Source organism: Salvelinus sp. IW2-2015, linkage group LG23, assembly GCF_002910315.2.
Source record: "Salvelinus sp. IW2-2015 linkage group LG23, ASM291031v2, whole genome shotgun sequence".
NCBI classification, from domain to species: domain Eukaryota; kingdom Metazoa; phylum Chordata; class Actinopteri; order Salmoniformes; family Salmonidae; genus Salvelinus; species Salvelinus sp. IW2-2015.
Window position 1 is genome coordinate 38,568,243 of NC_036863.1, and position 16,015 is coordinate 38,584,257.

The 16,015-nt window shown below is 45.0% G+C and overlaps 1 protein-coding gene across 1 annotated transcript; it reads right to left on the minus strand.

Moving 5' to 3' along the window:
- Window positions 1-391: 391 nt before the first annotated feature.
- LOC111950165 (transmembrane protein 47-like) lies at window positions 392-14,896 on the minus strand. Its single transcript, XM_023967567.3, has 3 exons — window positions 14,596-14,896; window positions 9,671-9,811; window positions 392-766 (listed from the first exon to the last, which is right to left on the minus strand). The coding sequence occupies exons 1-3, from the start codon at window positions 14,789-14,791 to the stop codon at window positions 585-587; spliced, it is 519 nt and encodes a 172-aa protein (XP_023823335.1). The 5' UTR covers window positions 14,792-14,896; the 3' UTR covers window positions 392-584.
- Between the last annotated feature and the right edge of the window lie 1,119 nt (window positions 14,897-16,015).

Here is a 16,015-nt window from a genome sequence, read left to right on the forward strand (position 1 = left end):
GAGGGGAGTGCTCAGAGAATCTTTCTTGTTCCTCTACGAATGGAGATCCATGGGATGTGCTGTAGAAAAGTTCATAGGTCGAATGGCCCATCTCTGTCCAAAACCATCTCTGTGCTTTAACAGCATCGCCATCTGTCTGACCGTGGTGGGGGTCTCTGGGAGCCCACTGAGGACAGACACTCTCTCTACACAGCTGCTCCTCCGACTTCATCTCTCCTGTTGATCAGCCAGAGCCAGGAGCCCTGTCTTAGAACAGGTCCTCACACTCGGTCTATAAATAACAGCGTGGAGTGGTGTCTGTGAGATATATGTAGGTGTCTATGTTGGCAGAGGAAGGCGGTGTGTGTGCATGTGTGTGTATGTTTATGTGTGTATGTGTGTGTTGTTGTACCAGAGTATGGGTGTGAATTTATTTATTTGTGTGTGAATATTATCGTGTGTGTGTGTGTGTGTGTGTGTGTGTGTGTGTGTGTGTTGTGTGTGTGTGTGCGTGTGGTGTGTGTGTGTGTGTGTGTGTGTGTGTGTGTGTGACAGAAAGAGCAAGAGAGCGATAGAGAGAGTAGGAGAAGGAGAGAGATGAGGACTCAGTACATAGCGTCCTCATACATGTCCGTCCGGAGGCAGAAGAGGATGCCTCCTCCTAGCATGAAGATGGTGGCTCCCCAGCCCAGTCCGTAGCCCCAGTTGAACTCATGGTAGGTCTGCAGGACGGTTCCATCAATGAACTTGATTGGGTAGAGGACCAGTGCACAGGCCTGAAGGACCACTGAAAGAAAGGGAAAAAAATCTAGATAATAAATCCACAGAAAGATATAAACATGTTAACATTTTATAGTTAGACAATGTATGTCTTCTATCTCTGTACACTAATTTAGGGCCCTATAAAATCCACGTTGCCAACGGAATCACGGAATACAGACACTAAAAGGGAATTCAACAATATAAAAACATTTTGGGAAGTAGCAAATCAGCTAAATGTATTGAACTTATTACAACATTCCTTAATATGCGCATGATTATCATAAGACATGAAAAAAATGCATCAATGATTTATATTTTCCTTCAACTTTATGAAGAGGCAATGACACAAGAATGCCGCTGTCTGTGAGTGCGTGTTAGTCTACCACTTTGTGTAGCCGTTAGCSATGACGCTAATGTAATGACAACGGTCTTCTGGGAGATGGAAAGGCTTTCCCAAAAACCTTCTCAATKAAATGTTAACTACAAAGTAGCCTATGCCTACCTGGCGGAATGATATCATTATTATTTGCATAAATCCAGTGGCCATTTGTTTTGCAAACTCTGCAATCACATGAGCGCTACAGAAACATCACTAAAGTAACAACAGTCTCTTGTTGGTGCACACTGGCATTAAACGGTAACTACAGCCCAAAATAGAAATTTCTTAGATTTTTTCCAGACCTCAAAAGTGGTCTTCTGATGTGGTTTAAGCATTGTTGTGGACATAGAACACCCAATTGTGGTGTTTTTATACCAAATAAAATTGCAATATCATCTTCATCATCATCATCATCATCATCATCACCAACAAACTAACATGGTCAAAGCACACCAAGACAGTCGTGAAGAGGGCACGACAAAACCTATTCCCCCTCAGGAGACTGAAAAGATTTGGTATGGGTCCTCAGATCCTCAAAAGGTTCTACAGCTGCACCATCGAGAGCATCCTGACTGGTTGCATCACTGCCTGGTATGGCAGCTGCTCGGCCACCGACCGCAAGCCACTACAGAGGGTAGTGCGTACGATCAAGCTTCCTGCCATCCTGCCATCCAGGACCTCTATACCAGGCGGTGTCAGAGGAAGGCCCCAAAAAATTGTTAAATACTCCAGCCACCCTTGTCATAGACTGTTCTCTCTGCTACCGCACGGCATGCAGTACCGGAGCGCCAAGTCTAGGTCCAAGAGGCTTCTAAACAGCTTCTACCCCCAAGCCATAAGACTCCTGAACATCTAATCAAATGGCTGCCCAGACTACTTGCATTGCCCCCCCCCCCTCTTTTACGCTGCTGCTACTCTGTTATTATTTATGCATAAGTCCCTTAAATAACTCTACCCACATGTATATATTACCTCAATTACACTGGCTAACCAGTGCCCCCGCACATTGACTCTGTATTGGTACCCCCTGTATATAGCCTTGCTTTTGTTATTTTACTGCTACTCTTTAATTATTTGTTACTTTATTTCTTWTTTTTKTWGGTATTTTTCTTAAAGCTGCATTGTTGGTTAAGGWCTTGCAAGTAAGCATTTCACTACACCTGTTGTATTCGACGCATATGACAAATAAAATTTGMTTTGAWTTAATTTGAGAAAACACATTTTATAGGGCCCTACTATTTGAAATGTATCCTGGTAAAAGGGAACCAGCTAGCCTTRTTGTAYGAATGAATGACTACCTGTGTGCAGGTAGAGAGCTAGTGATGCCAAGTCTGCTGATGGGAAACTGGAGCCACGTGCGAGTCAGAGTAGGGACCACAGCCACGCTCAGAGAGGGGTGATAGATACCCCCAACCAGCCGCTACCCAGGGGGTCCTATCACACCCCCTCCCCTCAATGTCCTCTACACTCTACAAACCCTGTTCCTCCTCCTGGGTTCCCCTCACACTCTCTGTGTCCCTCCCTCAGAGACCCAACAGCTGCTAATTACTGCAGCCAGCAGCCAACAACAAACCCATGCTCCACTACACAGTAAACAAACAAAACATATTACTGTATCCTGTATCCAATCTCTASTTCTCTAATGAAGTTCTAATGCATCCTCCTTAGGTTTCCACTGAGAAACGCTCTACCATATGGTTGTGTCAGAACTTTCCTAGCCTTTACTGACCACAGCCTAAATATAGGATTATTGTATTGAAAAAGTCTGAACTGAACTGAAGGCTGTAGGTAAAAGCCTATTATAATTCAAACTCGTTGTGGGCTTATACTGTCAAGTGGCCAAAGCCTATAACCCTAAACTTCCAAAGAAAAGTAAAAAGTGTGCTTTTATAACCTGTGACGTTGTGTTCCACTGGACTGTGGTCGGAACTGTGGTGGCAGAGCTTATAATAGAAAACACATTGGGTCACAGTAAAATATYCCTATAGCGACAGAACTTTTATCGTGTGTATCCCGTGTTACCATTTCTCTGTGTACTTTGTATGTGGAGTAAGAAAGGTTTGACGCACGCGTTGCCACACAGTTGTTAAGACTGTTGTAAGGATCCGTGAGTGTCCTGTTCATCCCGTGGGACAATCACCAATGTTAGTCGATTGAACTTTGTTAGAATACCAACACAGACATAACTATTAACTTTGGGATTCACAATGTGTAAACTCCTCCGTCACATCACATTCCGAGTCAACACATTCCTAATGAATATATTTAAGAGCAGGAAAGCAGTCACTGTGTTGGGCAATGAATCAGAGTGAGTGTTGGTCCGTCTGTGTGTGTGTTGTGTGTGTGTACTCACGTGTGTGTGTTGTGTGTGTGTACTCACGTGTGTGCGGTGAGGCATGTGTCTTCCTCCTACTTTTATGGTCAAACAGTAAGGCGTCAAGTTGAAAGAGGGGGAGAGGGGGAGAGGAAATAGCACACGGTCGGCTCTCTAGACCTAAAGTTACTACTGTTCCTTTTCCCTACTAAAACCTGTGTGTATGTGCACGTGTGAGTGTGCGTATATGTCGACTGACTCAGAGAGGGGACATTGTGAAATTTACTGAGACTCCACCTGGAGGGGAAGAGGTGAAGAGGCGTGAGACATAAGCTCAGGAACGTGACTGTTGACAGAGGCCAGACTGAGGCGGTTGGGCTGGGCTGGGCTGGGCTGGGGCCGTACTTCTGGCCAGCAGACAGGCACAACAATGACTCTCAGCCTTTCTCTCTGACTGGGGGCATTTACACAGCCCCCCTGCCCCCTCCATCCTGTGACTGAAGGCTCTCCTGCATAAGGAGACCTTTATCCTTAACAGGCCTGAAAGCAATTACAGAGAGGGAAAGAAAACACTGCATCTCCCACATTTCTCAGTAAATGACAAACGGCGAAAGCCTCAGACATCTACCACAATCTATCCCACCACATACTGGTCCTACAGTATTGGAGACTGCTTGGCTGTTTTGGCTTTTTATAAGAGCAACTGGCTAAGTAACTAGCTGATGGAACCAATGGTTGCTTGTATACATCCTGACACCTGTCTCTSAATGGACTCCAAGCAGAACATTTCCAAGCAGAAAGATACAGTGCATTTGGAAAGTATTCAGACCCATTCACTTTTACCCCCATTTTGTTACGTTACAGCCTTGTTCTAAAATGTATCAAATAATTATTTCACACCATACCTAGGTGTCTGGTAAGACTGTAAACGCTCCTTCCARACTCACATTAAGCATCTCCAATCCAAAATTAAATCTAGAATCGGCTTCCTATTTCGCAAAACAAAGCATCCTTCACTCATGCTGCCAAACATACCCTCGTAAAACTGACCATCCTACCGATCCTCGACGATGTCATTTATAAAATAGCCTCCAACACTCTACTCAACAAATTGATAAATTGGATGCAGTCTGTCACAGTGCCATCCGTTTTGTCACCAAAGCCCCATATACTACCCACCACAGTGACCTGTACGCTCTCGTTGGCTGGCCCTCGCTTCATACTCGTCGCCAAACCCACTGGCTCCAGGTCATCTACAAGTCTCTGCTAGGTAAAGCGCCGCCTTATCTCAGCTCACTGGTCACCATAGCAGCACCCACTCGTAGCACATAMTCCAGCAGGTATATCTCACTGGTCACACCCAAAGCCAATTTCTCTTTTGGCCACCTTTCCTCCCAGTTCTCTGCTGCCAATGACTGGAACGAACTGCAAAAAAAAAATCACTGAAGCTGGAGACTCATATCTCCCTCACTAGCTTTAAGCACCAGCTGTCTGAGCAGCTCACAGATCACTGCACCTGTACATAGCCCATCTGTAAACAGCCCATCCAACTACCCCATACTGTATTTATCTTGCACCTTTGCACCCCAGTATCTCTACTTGCACATTCATTTTCTGCACATCTACCATTCCAGTGTTTAATTGCTATATTGTACTTCGCCACCATGGCCTACTAATTGCCTTAACTCCGTTATCTTACCTCATTTGCACTCACTGTATATAGACTTTTTGTTTTCTTTTTTTCTACTGTATTATTGACTGTATGTTTGTTTATTCCATGTGTAACTCTGTGTTGTTGTATGTGTCGAACTGCTATGCTTTATCTTGGCCAGGTTGCAGTTGCAAATGAGAACTTGTTCTCAACTAGCCTACCTGGTTATATAAAGGTGAAATAAATAAAAAATATATATTACACACAACACCCCATAATGACAAAGTGACAACAACAACAAAAAAATTGAAAATTGAAATGTAACTCGTTTCAGGAAACTAGGAGTATGTCGCGGGTCACTACTTCACAGGAGAGCCATTTGAACGTAAACTTTTTTAATTTTTTTTTATCAAAATGCTTTTTTTGGCAGAAATGCCTTCTGGAACATGTGAACTTTCATGTGCCTTAATAACAAACGTGTATGGCATCTTTAAATACGAGCCTAGTTGGTTAAGCCACAGAAAAAGTCAGAAACCTTCCCGCTAGCAATGATTGGCTGAGATAATGAGTGGGCTGAACATGTCAAGAGATGAGTTTGGATTGGTCTGCCATGTGGCACGCTTCTGTCTATTTGAGCTGGTAAGAATGTGGAGGTAATCCTKTCTAACTCTGCTTTAAAAAAAATACATTGCGTAGTAGAACTGCATAAGTGTTGCTCTCCACTTTCTGGAGGACCGAGTTTTGAAATCAGTGGAATTAGATTATGATAGCTAGGAGATGGAGAAAACACCTGTCTCCGGATTACATCTTCAAACTAAGGGCAACCATGGAATCCGTGACAGAGTGTGAGAAGTGTCCAACCATGTATATGGGTAAGATATTTTCAGATATTACACGTTTCTAATTTTGTCAGAAAGTCATTTTMATTTCAAGCTAAAGTGTACTGTTAGCTAGCTAGCTAATGTTAGCCGGCTGGCTCGCTAGCTAGCTAATGTTAAGTTAACGTTACATGTAGGATCTGTGTAGCAATATTATTCGTATCTCAGAGCCATTTGCTTTGCTAGTTATAGCCTAATGTTAGCTAGCTAGCTAATATTAAACCTGGTTGGTTAGCTACCTGCAGATTAATTGAGGGTAGTAATGCTATGAGTTGGGATTATGGTTCATTGATTAGCTAGCGAGYTACCTACATGTCTTAACAAAAGACTCCACTATGCAAGTATCCATTTCAATAGAATGTTCATGATGCCACTGCGACAGCTGTTGATAGACATAGCTGGGAAATTCGCTCTGGCTACCTACTCCTACCTACTCCGATGTCAGAGCACTCTCGTCTGAGTGTGCCAGAGTGTAGGAAAACTGACAAATTTACGAACGCTCAACACCTGTTGAATATGGCCAGTGTCAGTAAACGTTGGCAAAAAAACGTATTTTTTTTGCCAGCAGCACATGGTCAGAGTGAGCTGTTCTCTCATTTGTGTCTGGCAGTAGCTAGCAAGCTTGCCAACGTTAGCTAGTTAGCTTGGTTGCTTGACTGCTGTTGTTAAGACAGAACRCTCRGATCAACCCTTAAAGAGATGGGTGGGGCTAAAGCTTAAGAGGTTGTGAACGATGCTGAATACTTTCTGAATGCACTGTATGTGTTCAGGCCTGAGAAAGTGCAGGGAGTGGGAGCAAGGGTATTTGTTTTCATTCTATATAAATTAAATAACAGATGCCTGTCTGTTATATAAGAAAGTTTAAAATTGGGGAATGTTGGGGAAAGTGGGACTGAGTACAAACCAGGCAAAGGCTGTTGTCACTGCTCCATCACTGACTGACTGACTGCACACTGCTCTATTCCTGACCTCACACATACAAACATGCACACACACACACACGGAAATGCACACACACACTCTTTTTCATTACAAGAACAAACAGCAAAAAGCGATGTTGGTTTTAATATTGCTTCCTTATTCAGTATGGCTTCCTGTGCTTGTCCTCTCTGTGGATGCTTTATATGGTGATGTATTGGTAGTAATATGCAGCTGTTGATTTGATACAGTTCACAGAAGATAAATAAAAACTATTGTGAAATTCGGTTTTTTTTAACAATTAGTTCGTTTTAAGAGATGCTCCACAGCACTGTTATTCCGGCATGGCCTCTTAATTGTGTTTTGACTGAGCCTGAGAAGGAGAGGCCTAGTGAAGGAGAGAGCAGAGAGAAAGGGGGAAAGAGAGAGAGAGCAGAAAATGAAAGAGAGACCATTGAGAGGGGGAGAGAGAGAAATAGAGAGCAGAGAGAGGGAAGAGAGTGAGCAGAGAGTGGGGGCAGAGAGAGGGAAGAGAGTGAGCAGAGTGGGGGCAGAGAGAGGGAAGAGAGTGAGCAGAGAGTGGGGGCAGAGGAGAGGAAGAAGAGTGAGCAGAGAGTGGGGGCGAGAGAAGGTGAAGAGAGTGAGCAGAGAGTGGGGGCAGAGAGAGGGGGAGCAGACCGAGCAGAGAGAGCTGTGGGAGAATTCATTTTTGTCTTCATGGATATTATCCATGAGGGAATACATTCCACTCTTCATTGGTAACTGTGCAAATTCTGCGGCTGCTTTTTCTTGGCACGCATCAGCCTGCTTTCTGGGTCTCAAAGCACCACAGAAAGAGTTCTCACCCACAACTCCCCTCTCATCCCCCCGCCCTCTCCTTCTCCACCCTCACAGTCTCAGTCAGTGTCTATTTAGCTTTGTGCAAACAACTTGACTATGACCTCAAATGGTGAATTCTGTCTGTATGGAGACCAATGCGGTATGAGGAAAGAATTACACTGTATCTCCATGTTGTGCCTACGTGAGAATGCTGTTCATTGACTACAGCTCAACACCAAAGTCCCCTCCAAGCTCATCACTAGGCTAGGGACCCTGAGACTGAACACCTCCCTCTACAACTGGATGATGGACTTCCTGACGAGCCGCCACCAGGTGGTGAGGGTAGGCGACTACACATCCGCCAAGCTGACCCTCAACACAGGGGCCCCTCAGGGGTGCGTGCTTACTCCCCTYCTGTACTCTTTGTTCATTCATGACTGCGTGGCTGCGCATGATTCCAACGCCATCATTAAGTTTGCTGACGACGACGAGACGGTGGTAGGCCTGATCACCGATGACGATGAGAGAGCCTATAGGKMRGAGACTTGTGGTGCCAGGACAACAACCTCTCCCTCAACGTCAGTAAGACAAAAGAGCTGATCGTAGACTACAGGAAACGGAGGTCCGAGCATGCTCCCATTCACATCAATGGGGCTGTAGTGAAGCAGGTCGAGAGMTTCAAGTTCCTCGGTGTCCACATCACTAAGGATCTATCATGGTCCACATACTGTCACACCCTGATCTGTTTCACCTGTCTTGTGCTTGTCTCCACCCCCCAACAGGTGTCTCCCATTTCCCCCATTATACCCATGTGTATTTAAACCTGYGTTTTCTGTTTGTCTGTTGCCAGTTCGACTTGATTTGTCAGGTCTTCCCAGCGGGTTTCCCGTTTCTCCTGTTCTCAAGGTTTCGTCTTCTAGTCTTCCCGGTTCTGACCTTTCTGCCTGTCCTGACCCTGAGCCTGACTGCCTGACTGTCGTCCTGTACCTGCCTGACTCTGACCTGGTTCACAAACCTCTGCCTGCCCTCGACCTGCCTTTCGCCTGCCCATTTGTTATATTAAATATTCTGAGAATCAAACTATCCGCCTCCTGTGCCTGCATCTGGGTCATATCCTGAGTTGTGATACACACACCAACACGGTCGTGAAGAGTGCACGACAACACMTCTTCAGGAGKCTGAAAAGATTTGGCATAGGCCCACAGATCCTCAAAAAGTTCTACAGTGGAACCATTGAAAGCATCTTGACTGGCTGTATCCCCGCTTGGTATGGCAACTGCTTGGCATCCAACTGCAAAGCGCTAAAGAGGGTAGCTCATCACAGGGGCCGAGCTCCCTGCCATCCAGGACCTCTATACCAGGCGGTGCCCTAAAAATTGTCAAAGACTCCAGCCACCCAAGTCATAGACTGTTCTCTCTGCTACCCTACGGCAAGTGGTACCGATGAACCAAGTCYAGAACCAACAGGACCCTGAACAGCTTCTACCGCAAACCATAAGACTGCTTAAATAATTAATCAAATAGCTACCCGGACTATCTGCATTGACCCTTTTTGCACCATTTTTTTTGACTCATCACATACGCTGCTGCTACTGTTTATTATCTATCCTGTTGCCTATTCACTTTATTCCTAGTTATATGTACATATCTACCTCAATTACCTCGTACACCTGCACATCGACTCTGTACTGGTACCCYGTGTCTATAGCCAAGTTATCGTCACTCGTTGTGTATTCRTTMATATTTKARTTATTACGTTATTACTTTTCTATTATTTCTCTATTTTCTTTCTGCATTGTTGGGAACGGCCCGTAAGTAAGCATTGCACTGTTARTCTACACCTGTTGTTTACCAAGCATATGATGGTTAAAATGTGATTTGATTTGTATGTGATTGTGTTGTGGCGCAGTGTGACCCTGTATGGTGTTGGGTTTGTTGGGTTTGTGATAGTTTAAGTTTGGTGGACTCACCTGCAACGAACATGAACACGGCTACTGTGCGGTAGTGCTGTCTGTGTGTCCCCCGGCACAGGGAGATGAGGGCCACCAGGAAGGCCACCAGAGTCAACGCAGCACCGGCCAGCAGCAACACGAGGGTGGCTATCTGCCAGTCTGCAGGAGGAGACACATGTTACAAACGACCATCACCAACATTGATTCATAGGGTACTCCTGTTCTAATCACTCAGTGAAATACAATATATATATACAAAAGTATGCGGACACYCCTTCAAATTAGTGGATTCTGCTAYTTCAGCCACACCCATTGCTGGCAGGTTTATAAAGTCGAGCWCACAGCCATCTCCATAGATACACTTTGGCAGTAGAATGGCCTTACTGAAGAGCTCAGTGACTTTCAACGTGGCACCGTCGTAGGATGCCACCTTTCCAAMAACTCAGTTCGTGAAATTTCTGCCGTGCTAGAGCTGCCTTGGTCAACTGTAAGTGWTGTTATTGTGAAGTGGAAACATCTCGGAGCAACAACAGTTCAGCCGYGAAGTGGTAGGCCACACAAGCTCACAGAACGGGAATGCTGAGTGCTGAAGCRYGTAGCGTGTAAAAATCATCTGTCCTCGGCTGCAACACTCACTACCGAGTTTCAAACTGCCTCTGGAAGCAACGTCAGCACAAGAACTGTTCGTCGGGAGCTTCATGAAATTGGTTTCCAAGGCAGAGCAGCAGCACACAAGCCTAAGATTACCATGCGYAATTGCATACGTAGGCTGGAGTGGTGTAAAGCTCGCCACCTTCGGACTCTGGAGCAGTGGAATCGCCTTCTCTGGAGTGATGAATCACGCTTAACCATCTCGCAGTCCGACGGACGAATYTGGGTTTGGCCAATGCCAGGAWAACGCTACCTGCCCCAATGCATAGTGCCAACTGTAAAGTTTGGTGGATGGTCTGGGGCTGTTTTCATGGTTCAGRCTAGGCCCCTTAGTTCCAGTGAAGGGAACTCTTAACGCTACAGCATACATTAACATTCTAGACGATTCCGTGCTTCCAACTTTGTGGCAAAGGTTTGGGGAAGGCTCTTTCCTGTTTCAGCATGACAATGCCCCCATGCACAAAGCGAGGTCCATTCAGAAATGGTTTGTCAAAATCGGTGTGGAAGAACTTGACTGGCCTGCACAGAGCCCCGACCTCAACGCCATCGAACACCTTTGRGATGAATTGGAAAGCTGACTGACATGCTCACTTGACCACGTGCAAAACCCTTTCCTCCATCTCATCCATCCCATCTGCCTCTGCCTCTCCTCTGTCCAGGTTCTGGCTGYGCAGACATAGCCATGGTGCAGCGTYCCAAAATCCAGCTGACTGTTCAGTTCTCCCGCAGGTSTGTTGCGTCTCGGTTGGCTGGCTCGCCGCAGAGAACAGAGAGAAGCTCCACTGGAGGCAGTTAATGAGCTCCGCTCTGTCATGTCTTTCTCTGCCCCCAGGTCCCAGGTCACTGTCTCCTTTGTCTCCTGTAGTGTTAACCCCACCACGCCCCTGCACCCAGACGCCCTGGTCCTAATGAGCTCCGCCAGGCAGGCAGGCGTTCTCTCTCTCTGCCCAGGGACAGGGTCATCTCTTAGGGACCGCCTCACATTCAGCCCCCAATCCTTCTCCACATTACACCACAACAACAGGGGGAAAGAGCTCTATCACAGCAGCTCATTATGTGACAGGTGGTTGTCTGACAGCACGCTCCGCAGGGTTGTTACAAAACTGAAACATCCGGTTTTCAGGAGAAAAGTTAGAGAGGCTGTGATGCCACTTGTTTACAGTCTCCGGTGAAACATATAGCGGAAGACTATAGATAGTGCCTGTCTGTCTTCGAGATGAAGTTCTTGCCACAAAGTCGCAAGACACCACATAACAATTTTGTTGGTGTCAACTTTGTCGGAGATTCCGTTATCGCTAGAAAAYGCTAGCTAATATCTGGCTAGCAGCTAGCTCTCTGACGTTGTTTCCATCCAGAATATTAACCAGGCGACACTCCATCTTAACTCTTCCACATTTCCTGGATTGGTTAAACAGTGCAGAAGAGAACCTCCCCCTACTGTTTTTTTCTTCTGTTAGTCTGACAGAGACAGACCATCAAGCTTRGAAAGGGTGTGGCTGGCTGGGCACCACAGGGGAGGGCACTGAACTGAGATAGAGGGTCTTATCAGAGGAGACCGCCAGGGTTAACCTGCCTCTCCTGATCACAGCACCCATATGGTGTCCTCTCTGCTCTGTGCTGGAGCCATGAGGCAGTAGTAAAGCTGGCTGCAGTGGCAGTATCATCCTCACTGAGGCTTTCCCTAACAGCACATTCCACTCTGCTGGGAGGCTCAGCCAAAACAGCTACTGAGACACTGAGAAACAGTAGAGGAGAGTGATGAAACTAAGGAAGCAGCAAGTAATGTTCAAAGAGACCAACATTAGAGCCCCACAGTGGAGGTGTCATAATACCCATAAAACCTAGAGGTCAAACAGGGAAATGGTTCCAATCGTTTTTCCACGATTCATTTTTTCCCATAGGGGATTTTTGAAACACTTAAAATAACAGCTGTGTTTCATGCAGGGTTACCCTGGTAACATAAAAAACAACAAGGTCGAATCATGACATCAGTGATCTTCAGGTCGGAGCTCTAGAAAGAGGCCAGAGTTCCTGACTTGGAATTCTGAGTTCGATGACCGTTCAAAACGTATTTTCCCAGTCGGAGCCAGTTTTTTTCAGAGTTCCCAGTTGTCTTGAACTCACCGAAGTCTGATATTTCCCAGTTCAGAGTTCCCAGTTGTCTTGAACTCACCAAAGTCTGATATTTCCCAGTTCCGAGTTTCCAGTTGTTTTGAACATGACACAGAAGTCATGCTGGATTGACAGCATGAACAATGTATTCAACCTTTTCTGGTCCATGGTATTGCGTGTGAATGTGTATCCTTTAAACTTGGAAAAAAGACCCTTAAACCCAAACTTGGACCACACACCCTCTTCACTAAATAGCAGGGGAAGCAAAATAGTGATTGCTTTGCAACGCTTGCAGTTAGCCACTGATTCCTTCCAAACCACATTGTKGAATTTGCGATTTCCAACTTGTTGGGTAATGTTTATGTCCAATGGCCGATGAGCACCGATACATTTTATTTATATTTTCTCTTCATATGACAAGGATTGAAAAGGATTTGCCAGCAGATTGTCTACGTGATTCATGATGATGACTGCTTGTCTAGCTTGCTACTGTAGACAAGATTTTGAAAGTGATATTGACACGATGATATTGATATTGACACGATAAGTCCAATCAAAGCTAAGGTAGATATAACATGATTTGACATTATTTTATATGTGGCCAATGACCTTGATCCTTCTTGGATGGGCACTTCTAATGTAAATATAYGGCAGTACCCAAGGGGGCTTGAACCTTTTAGCTTTCCTTGTAGATTTTGCAGAAACTAGTGTCCCCATGAGTGACAGCACACTGAGCCAATCAAGGCGCAACTAGAGAAGATTACCAACCACCTGCCCTGAATGAGKGGTTGCCACTGACCCTAAATATATGGTTTAGGCCTATGTCGGAATGCGTGAGAACATCCCCCCCYTAAACCGTGAAATGTATCTATGATGACGCTTTCAGGCCATAACCACAGCCACTCCATCCCCATTTAAAGAGAGTGAGAGGGAAAGAGACTCACAAAAAGAGATACCAGAGCAAGACTGCCCTCTCCACCAGAGGAATGCAACAATAGGTGGAACACTGCTCTGCATTCACAATCCAATGGGCAAAAACTGGCTGAATCAACGTGGTTTTCCACGTCATTTCAACCCAAAAACTCTATGTGATGACATTAAATCCACCTGGAAAACTGATTGGATTTGCAATAAGTCATCAATGTAACCTAACTCCAATGACATTAAGATTTTTTCTTCTTCTAGTTGAATTCACGTTAAATGATAACTCAACCAAATGTAGGCTAAATCAAAACTAGACGTTGAACTGACTGACGTCTGTGCCCAGTCGGAAAGCTCTGCAGWGGTCAGTGGAGCTCCCAGGTGGCACGTCATGGGGACTAATTGCTCAGCAATACAACACTCCGCTGAGAAAGAGAACTTCACAATTACAACAGATCAACAAACTGTGGCGACAATCAAAGAGAATAGCCTCAGATAGGCCTAAACATCTACTTGTATCACGAGAATCACTCACAGAAGTGGTACGCACTGATTGGCAGGGCGGGGAGCAAAAATATTTAGTCTGGGTACCAGTCTTCTTAGCTAAMATATTCCACTCATGACAGGAGTGGCAATGAGTGGAATGTAATAGTGGCAAGTGGCAAAGAGTGGGATAGTTTAACCGAGAGGCAACCAGGCTACAAAATATTGTCCCTGGAAAGCAAGTGTTGCAGTAGACATGTATCACGGAGCCGGACCAAGAGCGATTTKAAACAAGCAAATTACAGCACATTAACAATGGTCCATTGTTGACCTCCTCATCCATGACCTACATACAGTAGAAATTCACCGTAAATTCCAGGTATTTCTCTCACTATAATCCGATTGCTTTACGCATTCATTCTGTATCCATCTGGACCAGTCTATAAAGTGTATGTGTATGCTTTAGAACTTCAACAAGGTTGAGAAAGGGAAACAACTGCACCAATTTCTAGGCCATGTTTTGTAGAGTTTGTCATAGATAATGAGCCTTACGAGCAGGGGGGAAAGCATGAAAAAAATGCCAATATCACAATTTTTGGGGTCCTATAGTGATAGTCCCCCGTCATTCGCTGCCAAAATACTTCTACATTATTTTGGGAGCCAAGGATTATAACTCATTTTGGGGATCCCTTTTCATCTGGATAGAAAACCACTTGAAAGGCATCATTTACATCAAAATGAAGAAGAATTTGAGTAAGAAAAAAATAGCTTCTTACCAGATTTGAGGGTGGAAAGGCATCTCCAGCCAGAATCTTTATCGGTGCATGATTCCCATAGCGACAAAGAAAACCGCTCTGCGGTTACCCAGGCGGGACTCAATAACGCTACAATGTCCAGACACAATGCCAGAAATACACAAAGTAAAGCAATCAACTTGAATGGTCTGAAAACGTACACTTCATTTACAGACATGTTTTCATATTAAGTTTACTTCGATCCACGAGTGGTGAAATTGAGGAGAGAAGAAAAACTGTGACAGCGTCCTCCAGCACCCTCAATCCGAAAGTTCAGACTGTAGCGAGTTGGGATGAAAACCCTGACGAAGTCCTCTCCTACTCGCGTCTGTCTATGCGCACAATGCGCTTTACTTAGATCCCGTGCTCCCCCGTCTGGTCAACTGATATGGCATTGGCTGTTAAACTGGAGCACAATGAACCTAATGGATTTGATCAACTTTTCTACGATCTACAATCCATCACTACACACTGTACATACATTAGGCTATATTGAATCACATCAAGGGTGGACTTTGGCCCTGGAGTCGATTTGTCGTTTTTCAATTGCATTTGTCCTTTCATTGAAACATGTTCTGGCTCTTATGGTAACTTTGCAGTGTMAATACTGTATATTGCATTTATTTATTTAACCTTTATTTAACTAGGCAAGTCAGTTAAGAACAAATTCTTATTTACAATGACGACCTATAAACCTAGTCTTGGCCATTACTGAATATGTCAGAGCAGGAGCATAAAAGGCTTTTTGATGATGATGAGAGGTGGGCTTTGTCTCTATGGCTGATGAATTATTGAGAGAGAGGGAGAGAGAGAGAGAGAGAGAGAGACGAGACACACACAGGAGAACCATGGAACAACCACAGATGTACAAATCTCATCACCAGACATTTGGTACTCTTCTGGACGGTGCCTATCTGTAAGTTGAAGTGGCTACGAAGTGGCTGCACACAAGCCTAAGATCACCATGCACAATGTCAGGCGTCGGCTGGAGTGATGTAAAGCTTACCACAATTGGACTCTGTTGGAGTGGAAAAGCGTTCTATGGCGTGATGAATCACGCTTCACCTTCTGGCAGTCCAACGGACAAATATGGGTTTGGCGGATGCCAGGAGAACACTACTTGCCCGAATGCATAGTGCTAACTGTAAGGGTTGGTGGAGGAGGAATAATGGTCTGGGGCTGTTTTTCATTGTTTGGGCTAGGCCCATTAGTTTCAGTGAAGGGAAATCTTAACGCTACAGCATACAATGACATTCTAGATAATTCTATGCTTCCAACTTTGTGGCAACAGTTTGGGGAAGGCCCTTTTCTATTTCAACATGACAATGTCCCAGTGCACAAAGCAAAGTCCATACAGAAATGGCTTGACAAGATTGGTGTGGAAGAACATGACTAGCCTGCA